The sequence below is a fragment of the Giraffa tippelskirchi genome, chromosome 11 (assembly GCF_054371585.1).
Source record: "Giraffa tippelskirchi isolate mGirTip1 chromosome 11, T2T-mGirTip1v1.2.pri, whole genome shotgun sequence".
NCBI lineage: Eukaryota > Metazoa > Chordata > Mammalia > Artiodactyla > Giraffidae > Giraffa > Giraffa tippelskirchi.
The window spans coordinates 34,880,440-34,894,855 of NC_137285.1; the positions used below are offsets into that span (position 1 = coordinate 34,880,440).

Genomic DNA, 14,416 nt, shown 5'->3' on the forward strand with positions numbered 1-14,416 from the left:
AAGGTACTTGATATTGAAAAAGTGTGACAGCTAGTAAATGTTAGTTAGGTTTAACACAAAAATATCATAATTTTACTTTTTGGATTATAGTGATAAGAGTGGTCTTTGCTTTGTAATTGGCTGAACATCTATATAAATAAATGTACGTTTTATTTTCTATTTTTTAGATTCACTTTCAAAAACATCAACTCCTTTTAACAAATCAAACAAAGCAGCAAGCCAACAAGGGACCCCATGGGAAACACTTGTCGTGTTTGCTATCAACTTGAAGCAATTAAACGTTCAAATGAATATGAGTAATGTAATGGGAAATACAACGTAAGCTATTCAGATACAAAGATACAAAGAAAATATATTTAATCATCATATATAATTTTTCTAATTGTTGTAAAGCAATACAAAACCTTTTTCAAATGCTGAAATGTTTGAGACAGTAAAGACAATAGATAAATTATAAATTGCTATATCCTGACAATGGTTTAATCCTAAAGATACTGTGACATAAAAACAGCATGAAATATGTGTTCTAAAAAGATAGAAAATAAGGAAAATAGCATAATTTTCTAGCTAAGAAGAAAGCTTCATTATTAATGTTAATATTCAAATGTTTACCATAGTTTTTATAAGAAATGTATTGTTTCATTGTCCAATTTTTTTTTGAAATCATATAACTCCTGTTTTAATTCATGACATTGGAAGCCATATGTCTATTTAATAAGCCTTTTTCTTTTTGATAGCTGGACAACTAGTGGTTTGAAGAGCCAAGGTCGCCTGTCAGTAGGAAGTAATCGAGATCGAGAAATAAGCATGTCTGTTGGTCTGGGAAGATCACAATTAGATTCTAAAGGAGGAGTAGTTGGAGGGACTATAGATGTAAATGCTTTGGAGATGGTTGGTATGTTGAAATTTTACAGCTGAAAAATATATTGAGAAAAGCATTTGAAAACTGATTTTGATGAGTTTTTATTAGGCTTTTCTGTGAAAAGTAATTATTGTTTCTATTTTAGCTCATATTTCTGAACATCCAAACCAGCAACCCAGTCACAAAATTCAGATTACTATGGGTTCTACTGAAGCTCGTGTGGATTACATGGGCTCAAGTATTCTCATGGGTATCTTCAGTAATGCTGACCTCAAGCTTCAGGATGAATGGAAAGTAAATCTGTATAACACACTGGATTCAAGCATGACTGATAAAAGGTATTTAGTGAAATATTACTTTTTCAGTACTTTACATGACTGCTCTTAACATATTTTCTATTATTCAGTGAAAAGACTCAAACTATTTTTCCTGCAATTACATGATTTTTATGTCATACAATTAATATGAATGAAAAGCTGGTGGGGAAGAGACTTTTTCGGGTGCTTTTAAACTGTTTTCTATAAGATATATGATAAAGACTCTGTTTTATGCTCTAGTGAAATTTTTGTCCATGGAGATCTGAAGTGGGATATTTTCCAAGTAATGATATCAAGATCAACTACACCAGACCTGATAAAAATAGGAATGAAGCTTCAGGAATTTTTCACTCAGCAGTTTGACACCAGCAAACGAGCTCTGTCTACCTGGGGACCAGTTCCTTATCTTCCACCTAAGACAATGACTAATAACCTAGAGAAAAGTTCACAAGAACAATGTAAGAGTTAGAAAACTAAGACTTTATATATACTTTGTCTTTCACTATGTGTTACAATTTTAATTTAAAACATTTAAATACCATACTTACAAAGGGGTCCAAATGCTCTTTATCCTACTCACTCAGCAAAGTACTCATGTCCTACCCACCAGTGGAATTAGAAGCCATCATTTGTAAAGACATTCATCCATTATCTCCCCTGCCACAATCTATCTATAATCATACCATTATTACAAATTACATCACTATATTACAAATTTATACTTTTTACATAATTACAAGTTACAACTAATGATTATATTTTGATTCTGAAAACTTACATTGTATTTCCTATTACATTACTCATTTTCATTGGATTGTTTAATATATTCAATTATACTCCATGCTCTTGAATACTAATTATGATAATACCATGTTCTGGTTCAGAGCATGGGCTGTGGAATCAGAATGTATGAATTTGGATTTATTGGCTGTGTCATGTTACACCAGTTTATTATTTTCAGTCAGTAATTCAAATATAATGTATCAGCCATGTTCTTAACCACTGTTTGAGGCATATGGGATCTACTAGTGGAAAAAGTTCCTATTCTCCATTAAATTTCAATGGGAGAGACCATAACTAACTAAGTGTGTAAGATAATTTCACGTAGAGAGAAATGCTGAGAAAAGGAACATAGCAGGGGAAGAATATAGAGAATGATAGCCTGTGAGGATAAATATTTTAGAAAGGGTGGTAAAGGAAACCTTTTCTAAAATGAAAGAGCTAGGCTAAGATCTTGGAAGAAGAGTTCTAGGCAAAGTGGGCTATGAGATGGTGCAAAGCCCTTACAGTTGGGAGGAAACTTGCTTGTTTGATGATCATTAAGGTGGCCCACTGTGGTGAAATAGAGTGAGCAAGCAGGAAAATACTGAACATGAATTCAAAGAAGCCACAGATAAGATTTTTAATATGTTGGGGAGCTACTGAAGAATTCTGAACAGATGTGATACTATTTGATTTACTTCTTACAAAAATAATCCTTTTTAAAGCATCACTCTGGCTTCTGTGTGGGGAACAGACCAAGGTGGTTAAGAATGAAAGTAAGGAAATCACTGCAGTAATCACTATTACTACAGTAATTGCTATTACTACACACTTATACTTTTAATACCTTTGTAAGGAGGATATTCTGAGAGTCTAGGCAAAAGACGGTGGTGGCTTTAACTAGATTGATAGGGTTAAAAGTGAAAAGTAGTCTGTAGTAGGATAACTTTTAATGATTTATTATCACAGAAGCAGTACATGTACATTGGGAAACAATGTACATATCCAAGCAAAAAATAAAAACCTCACATTCTGCCCAGAAATCATCACTGTGATTACTTTATATAGAGTATATACTTTTATAGGCACACACGTGTGCACACACATACACACACACGTATACATACATGTATATACTGTTTACCAGAATATTATTCATATTGTTCTTTAACCTTTTCCAGTCAACAATCTCAAACTTTCTGTTACATTAATTATCTCCTCTAGCCACCTCATTGCAGTTGACAACTGACCTTAAATTATCCAAACCAGTATATCCATTTCAAGATCACAAGTTAAAAACGGTTATGTTTCTTTAATCTTATTAAATTGTACTGAATTTATTCCCTTTTTTAGTGACTTGGCTTGCTAAGAGACTTGGCCAATTGTCCTGCAGAATATCCTTTCTCAGTCTTTCAGTTATCTTTTTGTGGTTTCATTTATCTTGTTCTCCAAGTCCCTGCATTACCTTTAAACTGGAATTGGGATCAGACATAAACTAACGGACAGATGTTCCCCAAAATGTCTGGCCTGGACTTTTCCAAAAACCTTTGCCATGGGCAACAAACAAACAGGCTTAAGGAGTTGTCTTAGATTAAAGGAAACTAAAGAGATATGCAAACTAAATACAATGCATGATCTTTGGATGGATCCAGAATGAGAATTGTAGGAAACAGCCAAAAGGGTATTACTGGAATAAGTAGGTAATACAAATAGGAACTGTACAGTGAGAAACGTGAACTTTGCAGGCCCACACACAGTTTTTTAATAGTAATGAGTACTGTGGTATTACATGATCTATGCCTAGTTGAATCCTGATGGAAGTGTGGATATGGAGGGCCAACTTTAAGTAATACATGGCTTTTTGACTTTGCGGAGGTTCAGTGTCCCTGTATATCAACCCCCATGTTGTTCAGTGTTCAACTGTATATCTGATTAGCTCTCCTTGAACTTTAATGTGCATCTGAAACACCTAGAGATCTTATAAAAATTGAGATTCTGATACAGTAAATATGGAATAGACATAAGAGTGAATTTCTAACAAGCTCCCAAGTGATGCTGATGCTGCTGGTTCTCAGACCTCACTTTTGAGTAGCAAGGTTATAAAAGATTTTTTTTTTAAGTACTTAAAATCAGGGATCTGCCTTTGATATCTAGGTCTTCTGATCACTGGTTTACTTAACCCCTCTTCTGTAAATTAGGTGTTTTCTCTAGATGACACACCTCGTTTATAAAGTTACTGTGAGAATTGCATAAAGTTTCATGCAGGCACTTTATAAATCATTATTACAGAAGCATTAGTTGTAATTATTATTAGAAGATTGTTACTTTCCTTAGTTCTATCCATCTTTACACAGCATCTTTTCCCAGATTGTATCCTTATTAGCTTCCGCTTAATGTTAACCAGGGACTGAATTGTTTTATCCCTTATCTGAGTCACTTTAGTTGTAGAAAGTAGCCATGTGCTGTCTTCCTACCCAGCATTCAGGATGTTCATAAGACACTTCAGGATAAATGGTTTTTTGTTTTCTTGCAGTGCTCGATGCAGCTCATCATCGACATTGGCCTGGAGTATTGAAGGTGGTATCTGGATGCCACATATCCTTATTTCAGATTCCGTTACCTGAAGATGGAATGCAGTTTGGAGGATCAATGAGCTTACATGGAAATCATATGACACTAGCTTGTTTTCATGGCCCAAATTTCCGTTCAAAATCATGGGCCCTTTTTCATTTAGAGGAACCAAATATTGCTTTTTGGACCGAAGCTCAGAAAATATGGGAAGATGGTAAACTGCCATTTTCAGCTTTCACTTTTACCCATCTTCTTATATGATTACATATGACAAAGTAATTTTCTTTTCCCATATCATTTGTCTGTTTTCCTTATGATACTTCTGAAATCCATCTCTATGTACGTAATGTACGTAATGTCAGGTACGTAATGTACCTGACATGTTAAGGAGTTTACTGTCAGTGAGTCAGTATCTATAAAGACTGGCACATGTTAAAGGGCTTATTTCTGAATTTACTATCTTATTCTGTTTTTTACTTAGGCAATTAAATTACTGCTGCCATGGCTGGTCATAGTTAGTCATAGTTATTGTAAATATTTCTTAGAGAAATATGAAGAGAAGACAACACACAGTGGTAGTGTAAGGAAACTAACTGCCAGTCAGTACTATTTTACAAAACTTATGGACAAGCCTGTACTTCTGCCTCTATCTATAATTTCTTTTAGCTTTAATTTTCTACTCTATGATTTCTTAATGATGAAGGAAATAAATGGTTGATGTTCTTCATCTTCTTGGGGATAAATCCAGTTATAACTAAAAGAAAAAGAATTTGATTTTTTTCCTCACTTAATGTTCTCCCTGTTTTTACACCCTTCTCTATGTATGACTTACCTAGCTGAATCTGTTGCTCTAGGGCCACAACTCTTCTTCCATCTAAAATATAGTTTGTTACATTAAGAAACTTGTTCCCCCCTCTAGGCTCTAGTGATCACTCTACATACATTGTACAAACACTGGATTTTCATCTGGGCCATAATACCATGGTTACCAAACCGTGTGGTGCTTTGGAAAGTCCTATGGCAACAATAACCAAGATAACCAGGCGTCGCCATGAAAATCCACCCCATGGAGTAGCAAGTGTGAAAGAATGGTTCAATTATGTTACGGCCACAAGGAATGAAGGTTAAAAGTTTGATTCTTTAGAAAGATCAGTTTTGTATTCTCTATTTTTGGTTCTGTTGACTGTGTTTAGAATTTAAGTTAAGTGGAGGGAACATTAATTAATTAAAGTGGAGGGAGCATTTCCATTTCTTTCAACAAGCTTCGTTTTATTCCAGCGCCATAAGCAGCAATATTACTGTATGATTCAACACCCTAGCAGTGCAGCATCTCATGGACTAAAATTATTTTCGATGTAACTGAAAACATTCAAAATAAAATTGGTTTACATAAGTGAAATGAAGTTTATTATAATTTGAAAAGATATTTTTATACTAATGTTCACAATTGGAGGTTTGGGAAAGTTATTACACAACTAAATAAGAGGATAACACAAAGTTCAGATAGCTGGAATAAAATGAAACTAAATATCAGTATTCCAGTGAAGTCGTAAGTTTAATAAACAGTGCTTTTGATGAATTTTTCATTTGATTAGATTCACTGGTCTCGCAGTAATGCAGTCATGAAAATTCTTATTCTGTGGTGGTTTTTCTGTTACTGTTTAGAGTACTGCTTTTTATCAATCATTTCATCTGTATTGAAAAGCTGACTAAACTGAGACATGTTAAGACTTGAATGTTTTACTTAAAAATGACTTCCTTTCAGAGTGGAAAAGAAGATGGCTTGGGCCTCATGGAAAATAGTTGCTATGCAATGGCAAACCTAGGGATCAAAGACTGCTAAAAAATGTTCTGAGGACAAAGGAGGATAAGGAAGTAAATTAGAAAATTCTGCATGTATTGATTATTCTACCTTCTAAATAAGAGTCTTTGGGGGAAGTTCTTTGGACTGGGATACTGTGGAGGGGCTGTTAGCATACTGAACTGCTACCTGTGTAACTGCTGCTGCTGCTAAGTCGCTTCAGTCGTGTCTGACTCTGTGCGACCCCATAGACGGCAGCCCACCAGGCTCCGCCGTCCCTGGGATTCTCCAGGCAAGAATACTGGAGTGGGTACCTGTGTAACTAGAAAATGCTAATTTTTATAAGACAACTCTGATGTAACCATAGCACATATGTTGGGGAAACTCAGGACTTAACGCCTAGTCCCAAGATCAGGGTTGTATTTAATCATATCTTATAAGCAAGAATTATTTAACCTATGAAAAACTTTGAGCTTGATAAAGCTCTTAAATTCAGATATGATTTCAATTGAGAATGATATTCAAACTTTAAGAAACAAAAAACAAAATGTATTGGATTTATCCAACCATGTTATAAAAGCTTCAGTACTGAGAAGAGTGACAGATGGATTCTTTACAGTCCAAGCCACCAAGGAGCCCATTTGTGTATGGATGAATATATAAATACTTGTGTCCATATTTATATCTGGGGGCTTCCCAGGTGGCGCTAGTGGTAAAGAATCTGCCTGCCAGTGCAGGAGATACCAGAGACTCAGGTTCAATCCCTGGGTCAGGAAAATCCCCTGGAGTAGGAAGTGGCACCCCATTCCAGTATTCTTGCCTGGAAAATTTCATGGACAGAGGAGCCTGGTGGGCTACAGTCCACAGGGTCGCAAAGAGTCAGACACATATGACTGACTGAGCACGTGACATGTGACTGAGCACAGCACACATATTTATTATCTATATAGGTATATAACCAGTCTCAAAGCCAAAGCTTTAATATGCCTCTTTTTAAAAAATGTCTTCATTTTCCATCTTTTGAAATGATAGTTCTGTATATCAATGTCATGACAGCTATATGCTTATCAATTCCTATTAATTTGATTCTTACTGTCTTTATTATTATGCTTGTAGAGCTAAACCTGCTTCGTAATGTTGATGCTAATAACACTGAGAATAGCACAACAGTGAAGAATTCTAGTTTGCTCAGCGGATTTAGAGGAGGTTCTAGCTACAATCATGAAACAGAGACAATCTTTGCACTACCAAGAATGCAGCTTGACTTTAAATCCATTCATGTTCAAGAACCACAAGAACCTTCATTACAGGGTATGTGGAAAACAATCTTTAGTTTCTAAAGTTAACCAAGAAAATTCTAAAGGATCTTCAAGCTTCCTTTTTTCCCTAGAGATTATTTTTGTTTTATAATGAAACTGATTTTCTGGTTTAAACTGATTTATATTCTTACCAGCTATATGACGTCTGGCAAAAAATGTACTCCATTTGTGCCTCTTCTTCCTCAAATGGAGCTAACAGGACTTCATTCATTAGGTTTTTATGAGGAATAAATAACATATACTTCTATAATGCTCATAAATTATCATCATCATCCTATAAATCACATACAGAAACTACTGGTTTCTCTATAGTTGCATTTAAGTGAATGCCTTTACATGGACCCAGGTAAATCCCTTGTTAATGGGTAGAGGGACTTATTTCAATAATCTTTTAATATAGAAGAACTCTGCCATTGCAGATGCCAGCCTGAAGCCAAAGGTAGAATGCAGTGTGGTGACAGAGTTCACTGACCACATCTGTGTGACGATGGATGCTGAGCTCATCATGTTTCTTCATGATTTAGTGTCAGCTTATCTTAAAGAAAAAGAAAAAGGTGGGTAACATAGTTGGTTTTTTTCACTACCATTTATATGAATTTGATCCAGGCTTGCCCGTGAGTGTCCAGGAGTCTCTGGCGAAGGCGTGGGTTGGCGGTGGCCTGCTGCAGGGTTGGAGGCACTGAGTGTAGCAGCACATGCATGGGACTTTTTGAAGGAGGTCAATATTATCTTCATTGGCCCATCAAAACCAGACCCAGTTTCCCCCTCAGTCAGTCTCTCCCATCAGGAAGTTTCCATAAGCCTCTTACCCTTCTCCATCAGAGGGCAAACAGACTGAAAACCACAATCACAGAATACTGACCAATCTGATCACGTGAACCACAGCCTTATCTAACTCAGCGAAACTATAAGCCATGCCATGTAGGGCCACACAAGACGGACAGGTCATGGTGGAGAGTTCTGACTAAATGTGGTCCACTGGAAAAGGGAATGGCAAACCACTTCAGTATTCTTGCCTTGAGAACCCCATGAACAGTATGAAAAGGCAAAAAGGAATGACACTGAAAGATGAACTCCCCAGGTCGGTAGGTGCCCAATATGCTACTGGAGGATCACTGGAGAAGTAACTCCAGAAAGAATGAAAAGACAGAGCCAAAGTGAAAACAACACCCAGTTATGGATGTGACTGGTGATGGAAGTAAAGTCCGATGCTGTACAGAGCAAGATTGCATAGAAACCTGGAATGTTAAGTCCGTGAAAGTGAAGTAGCTCAGTCGTGTCCGACTCTTTGCGACCTCATGGACTGTAGCCTACCAGACTTCTCAGTCCATGGGATTTTCCAAGCAAGAGTACTGGAATGGGTTGCCATTTAGGTCCATGAATCAATGCAAATTGGAAGTGGTCAAACAGGAGATGGCAAGAGTGAACATTGACATTTTAGGAATCAGCAAACTAAAATGAACTGGAATGGGTGAATTTAACTCAGATGACCATTATATCTACTACTTTGGGCAAGAATCTTTTAGAACAAATGGAGTAGCCATCATAGTCAACAAGAGAGTCTGAAATGCAGTACTTGGATGCAATGTCAAAAACGACAGAATGATCTCTGTTCATTTCCAAGGCAAACCATTCAGTATCACAGTAATCCAATCTGTGCCCCGACCAGTATTGCTGGAGAAGCTAAAGTTGAATGGTTCTCTGAAGACCTACAAGACCTTCTAGAACTAACACCTAAAAAAGATGTCCTTTTCATTATAGGGGACCAGAATGCAAAGTAGGAAGTCAAGAAATACCTGGAGTAACAGGCAATTTTGGCCTTGGAGTACAGAATGAAGCAGGCAGGGCAAAGGCTAATAGAGTTTTGCCAAGAGAACACACTGGTCATAGCAAACATCCTCTTCCAACAACACAAGAGAAGACTCTACATATGGAGATCACCAGATGGTCAATACCAAAATCAAACTGATTATATTCTTTGCAGGCAAAGATGAGCAGCTCTATACAGTCAGCAAAAACAAGACCGGGAGATGACTGTGGCTCAGATCATGAACTCCCTATTGCCAAATTAGACTTAAATTGAAAAAAGTAGGGAAAACCACTAGACCATTCAGGTATGACCTAAATCAAATCCCTTACGATTATACAGTGGAAGTGACAAATAGATTCAAAGGATTAGATCTGATAGACAGAGTGCCTGAAGAACTATGGATGGAGGTTCGTGACATCGTAGAGGAGGCAGTTATCAAGACCATCACCAAGAAAAGGAAATGCAAAAAGGCAAAATGGTTGTCTGATAAGGCCTTACAAATAGCTGTCAAAAGAAGAGAAGCTAAAGGCAAAGGAGAAAACGAAAGATATACCCATTTGAATGCAGGGTTCCAAAGAATAGCAAGGAGAGATAAGAAAGCCTTCCTCAGTGATCAATGCAAAGAAATAGAGGACAACAACAGAATGGGAAAGACTAGAGATCTCTTCAAAAAAATTAGAGATACCAAGGGAACTTTTCATGCAAAGATGGGCATAATAAAGGACAGAAATGGTATGGACCCAACAAAAGCAGAAGATATGAAGAAGATGCGGCAAAAATACACAGAAGAAATGTACAAAAAAGATCTTCACGACCCAGGTAACCACGATGGTGTGATCACTCACCTAGAGCCAGACATGCTGGAATGCGAAGTCAAGTGGGCCTTACGAAGCATCACTATGAACAAATCTAGTGGAGGTTATGGAATTGCAGTTGAGCTATTTCAAATCCTAAAAGATGATGCTGTAAAAGTGCTGGACTCAATATGCCAGCAGATTTGGAAGACTCAGCAGTGGCCACAGGACGGGAAAAGGTCAGTTTTCATTCCAATCCCAAAGAAAGGCAATGCCAAAGAATACTCAAACTACTGCACAGTTCACTCATCTCACACGCTAGCAAAGTAATGCTCAAAATTCTCCAAGCCAGGCTTCAACAGTACGTGAACCATGAAATTCCAGATGTTCAAGCTGGATTTAGAAAAGACAGAGGAACCAGAGATAAAATTGCCAACATCCATTGGCTCATCTAAAAAGCAAGAGAGTCCAGAAAAACATCTACTTCTGCTTTATTGACTATGCCAAAGCCTTTGACTGCATGGATCAAAAGAAACTGTGGAAAATTCTTCAAGAGATGGGAACACCAGACCACCTGACCTGCCTCCTGAGAAATCTGTATGCAGGTCAGGAAGCAACAGTTAGAACTGGACATGGAACAACAGACTGGTTCAAAATCGAGAAGGGAGTACTTCAAGGCTGTATATTGTCACCGTGCTTATTTAACTTATATGCAGAGTACATCATGAGAAATGCTGGACTGGATAAAGCACAAGCTGGAATCAAGATTGCCAGGAGAAATATCAATAACCTCAGATATGCAGATGACACCACCCTTAACGGCAGAAAGAAGAAGTAAAGAGCCTCTTTATTAAAGTGAAACAGGAGAGTGAAAAAGTTGGCTTAAAACTCAGCATTCAGAAAACTAAGAGCATGGCAACTGGTTCCTTCACTTCATATTAAATAGATGGGGAAACAGTGGAAACAGTGGCTGACTTTATTTTTGGGGGCTCCAAAATGACTGCAGATGGTGACTGCAGCCATGAAATTAAAAGATGCTTGCTCCTTGGAAGAAAAGTTATGACCAACCTAGACAGCATATTAAAAAGCAGAGACATTACTTTGCCAACAAAGGTCCATCTAGATAAAGCTATGGTTTTTCCAGTAGTCATGTATGGATGTGAGAGTTGGACTATAAAGAAAGCTGAGCACCAAAGAATTGATGCTTTTGAACTGTGGTGTTGGAGAAGACTCTTGAGAGTCCCTTGGACTGCAAGGAGATCCAACCAGTCCATCCTAAAGGAAATCAGTCCTGAATATTCATTGGAAGGACTGATGCTGAAGCTGAAACTCCAGTACTTTGGCCACCTGATGCGAAGAACTGACTCATTGGAAAAGACCCTGATGCTGGGAAAGATTAAAGGTGGGAGGAGAAGGGGATGGCAGAGGATGAGATGGTTGGATGGCATCACTGACCAATGGAGATGAGTTTGAGTAAACTCTGGGAGTTGGTGATGGCTAGGGAGGCCTGGAGTTCTGCAGTGTATGGGGTCGTAAAGAGTCGGCCATGACTGAGCAACTAAACTGAACTGAATTGATAAGAATTTTTATGGTCCAGTGAAAAAATGAGTGGAATGTGTCTCCTTCCTCTGTGAGTTACAAATATCAATAAATATGTATTAGTAAGACGTTTGATAGGCTTTCTGAATATCTTCTAGGTACATGGCATTTTTTTCCTAACTATACCTCAAACTGAATGGTGTTTCATACTTTACAAAATGTTTCCATATGTGTCATGTATATTATCATATCTTGTAAGATATTCTCACAAAGTTGGAAAACTAAACCTCTTTGAGGAAATACTGCTAGTCAAAATGAAATGATGAGAGAACCAACTACACTATAATAAAGTTAGCAAGTTATATACATAATTGGGAAAACTGAATTAAAGAAGAGGATAAATCTGTTTGGAATGCACAGAACATAATTTTTATAGATAAATTATTTAGCCCTTTGTAGTGGTGCCTTGTTTTTATGAGTAAAATAACATTGGTTTCCTTGTTGGAAACTTAAATGTTTGCCCACTAAGAAACATATGGTCATCCTAATATCCATGTGCAATTGGCACAATATATTACAATGTGTCCATACAATGAAATGGAATACTCTGTAGCTGTTTAAAAGAATGAGGTAGTTTGAAATCTCATGAAATGGAATGCTCTCCAAATATATTGTCTTTATTCACTCAAAAATATTTAATGTACAACTATATATGAATATACAGTGCTAAACATGTGCTTTTAAAAAATGCTTGGAATAGATGAAATTTGTTGAGGTCACACTGTAATACTGCTTCACTTTTTTCAAGAAGATAGAAGTATAAAATTTATCTTGAAGATACTTCAAAATAGCCTCACGATGAAATGCTTGAGTGAAGAAAATACAGATTATCAAAAGACCATGTGGAAACAGTGCAAAAGTAGCATACTTAAATTGAATTGCTCTTCCATTACTATTTAATCTAGATGTACCAAAAATTCAGGGAGAATGAAATCAATAATATGGCTGAGAGAAATTTATGAGATATTTCAGGTAAAATGATTGCAAGTATATAATAGAAAATATTATATATAAGATACATAGATGTACATATTCTTGCCTGGAGAATCCCATGGTCAGAGGATCCTGGCAGGCTACAGTCCCTGGGGTCACAAAGAGCCAGACATGACTGAGCGACTAAGCACAACATCCATAGATCCAGTCTTCAGATAGAGCAACAGCATATACCAGACACTGTTTATCTTTCTGTTTTTCTCTCTGCTTTAATATTTAAACTGCATGTGGAGAAACAGATTCTAAAGTTCTGTGAAGTTCAATATTATTTTAGTATTCCTAAGTACGAATGCCTGCCAGATTTCTTTCCCTCAGAAATTATGTGGAACCTTTGTCATTTTATGAAATACTGTGTTTGTCTTCCATAAACTGTATTTCTTTTCAAAAGTGTATTTTTATAGAAATTGTTGTAAGAACTTATTTCAGTAAGAAAGAGGAAACATTTGATTATCAAAATTAAAATAACAAAATTATTACCTATGGGGATTTAATTATAAATAAAAATATTTTAATAGCTTTAAGTATGTTTTGCTTTACTACTGTATCCACCACAATAAACAAAAGCAGAGCAACAGAACAGCAGTAACTGAAGACATCCATATTCTGATGTGGTGTGATAGTACAGCTTCATTCCTAGATTAATTCCCAATCAATATATTATCACACTGCTAATTAACAGTTATAACCAGAGGTACATAATACATATCCTATTTGATAATATTTTATGCCCAATTTGTGTCTTTAAAATCTGTGCCCTATAGACATGCTGTTTATTAAAGATCATATGGTAATCTACCTTTGTCTCCAATTTTATTTTAAATATATCTTTTATGATTGCCAATTTTAAGACTTCATTTTTCATAAAGCATTTATTTGAGTACTCAACTATGAAGAGTGAAAAAAAACTGCTTACCTAAAAAATTCCTAAGTTAGTACCACTGTTCAAATATATATATATATATCCATTAACATTAAAAAACCATTGAGGTATACACTTGAAATGAGTGAATTTTATCTCAATAGAGCTATTTAAAATAACTTTGATATTGTCTTTCTCCAAGAAATACCAAAAATTGGCACTTATTTATGGCTTATTTTAAGATACTACTTTTTAAGAAATGTAATTAAATGAGGCTTTGGCCAGTTCATAAATAAAAATGGAGACAATTACTTTGTTCATATAGTGATTTAAAATAAATTTGTAAGATATATATTTGCAATATTAACATGTCATTTTCATTATAGCCATTTTTCCACCTCGGATTTTATCTACTCGACCAGGACAGAAAAGTCCAGTTATCATTCATGACGAAAATTCCTCTGACAAAGAGAGAGAAGACAGCATCACTTACACCACTGTGGACTGGAGAGATTTTATGTGCAAAACGTGGCATCTAGAACCCACTCTTAGGTAGGTAATGGGTGTATATTTTTACCTATTTCCTATGAGATTATTATGAGAAAAAGGTTATAAATAATTCAGTAGGTTAAATGTGGTTTACCAACAGATATTTTCATGTGAATCACTTATAACCTCTACAGCTGCTGACTTTTTGCTTTTCTGATGTGGTGTGATAGTACAGCTTCA

General features: G+C 36.2%; 1 protein-coding gene across 1 annotated transcript in view; it reads left to right on the forward strand.

Moving 5' to 3' along the window:
• BLTP1 (bridge-like lipid transfer protein family member 1) overlaps positions 1 to 14,416 on the forward strand; it is a 382,818-nt gene that overhangs the window by 366,133 nt on the left and 2,269 nt on the right. The window contains exons 85-93 of the mRNA XM_081544847.1: positions 168 to 318; positions 738 to 895; positions 1,008 to 1,200; positions 1,420 to 1,637; positions 4,475 to 4,726; positions 5,432 to 5,635; positions 7,430 to 7,624; positions 8,052 to 8,186; positions 14,074 to 14,239. Coding sequence (XP_081400973.1) covers positions 168 to 318; positions 738 to 895; positions 1,008 to 1,200; positions 1,420 to 1,637; positions 4,475 to 4,726; positions 5,432 to 5,635; positions 7,430 to 7,624; positions 8,052 to 8,186; positions 14,074 to 14,239 — 1,672 coding nt within the window. The remainder of the gene's footprint in view (positions 1 to 167; positions 319 to 737; positions 896 to 1,007; positions 1,201 to 1,419; positions 1,638 to 4,474; positions 4,727 to 5,431; positions 5,636 to 7,429; positions 7,625 to 8,051; positions 8,187 to 14,073; positions 14,240 to 14,416) is intronic.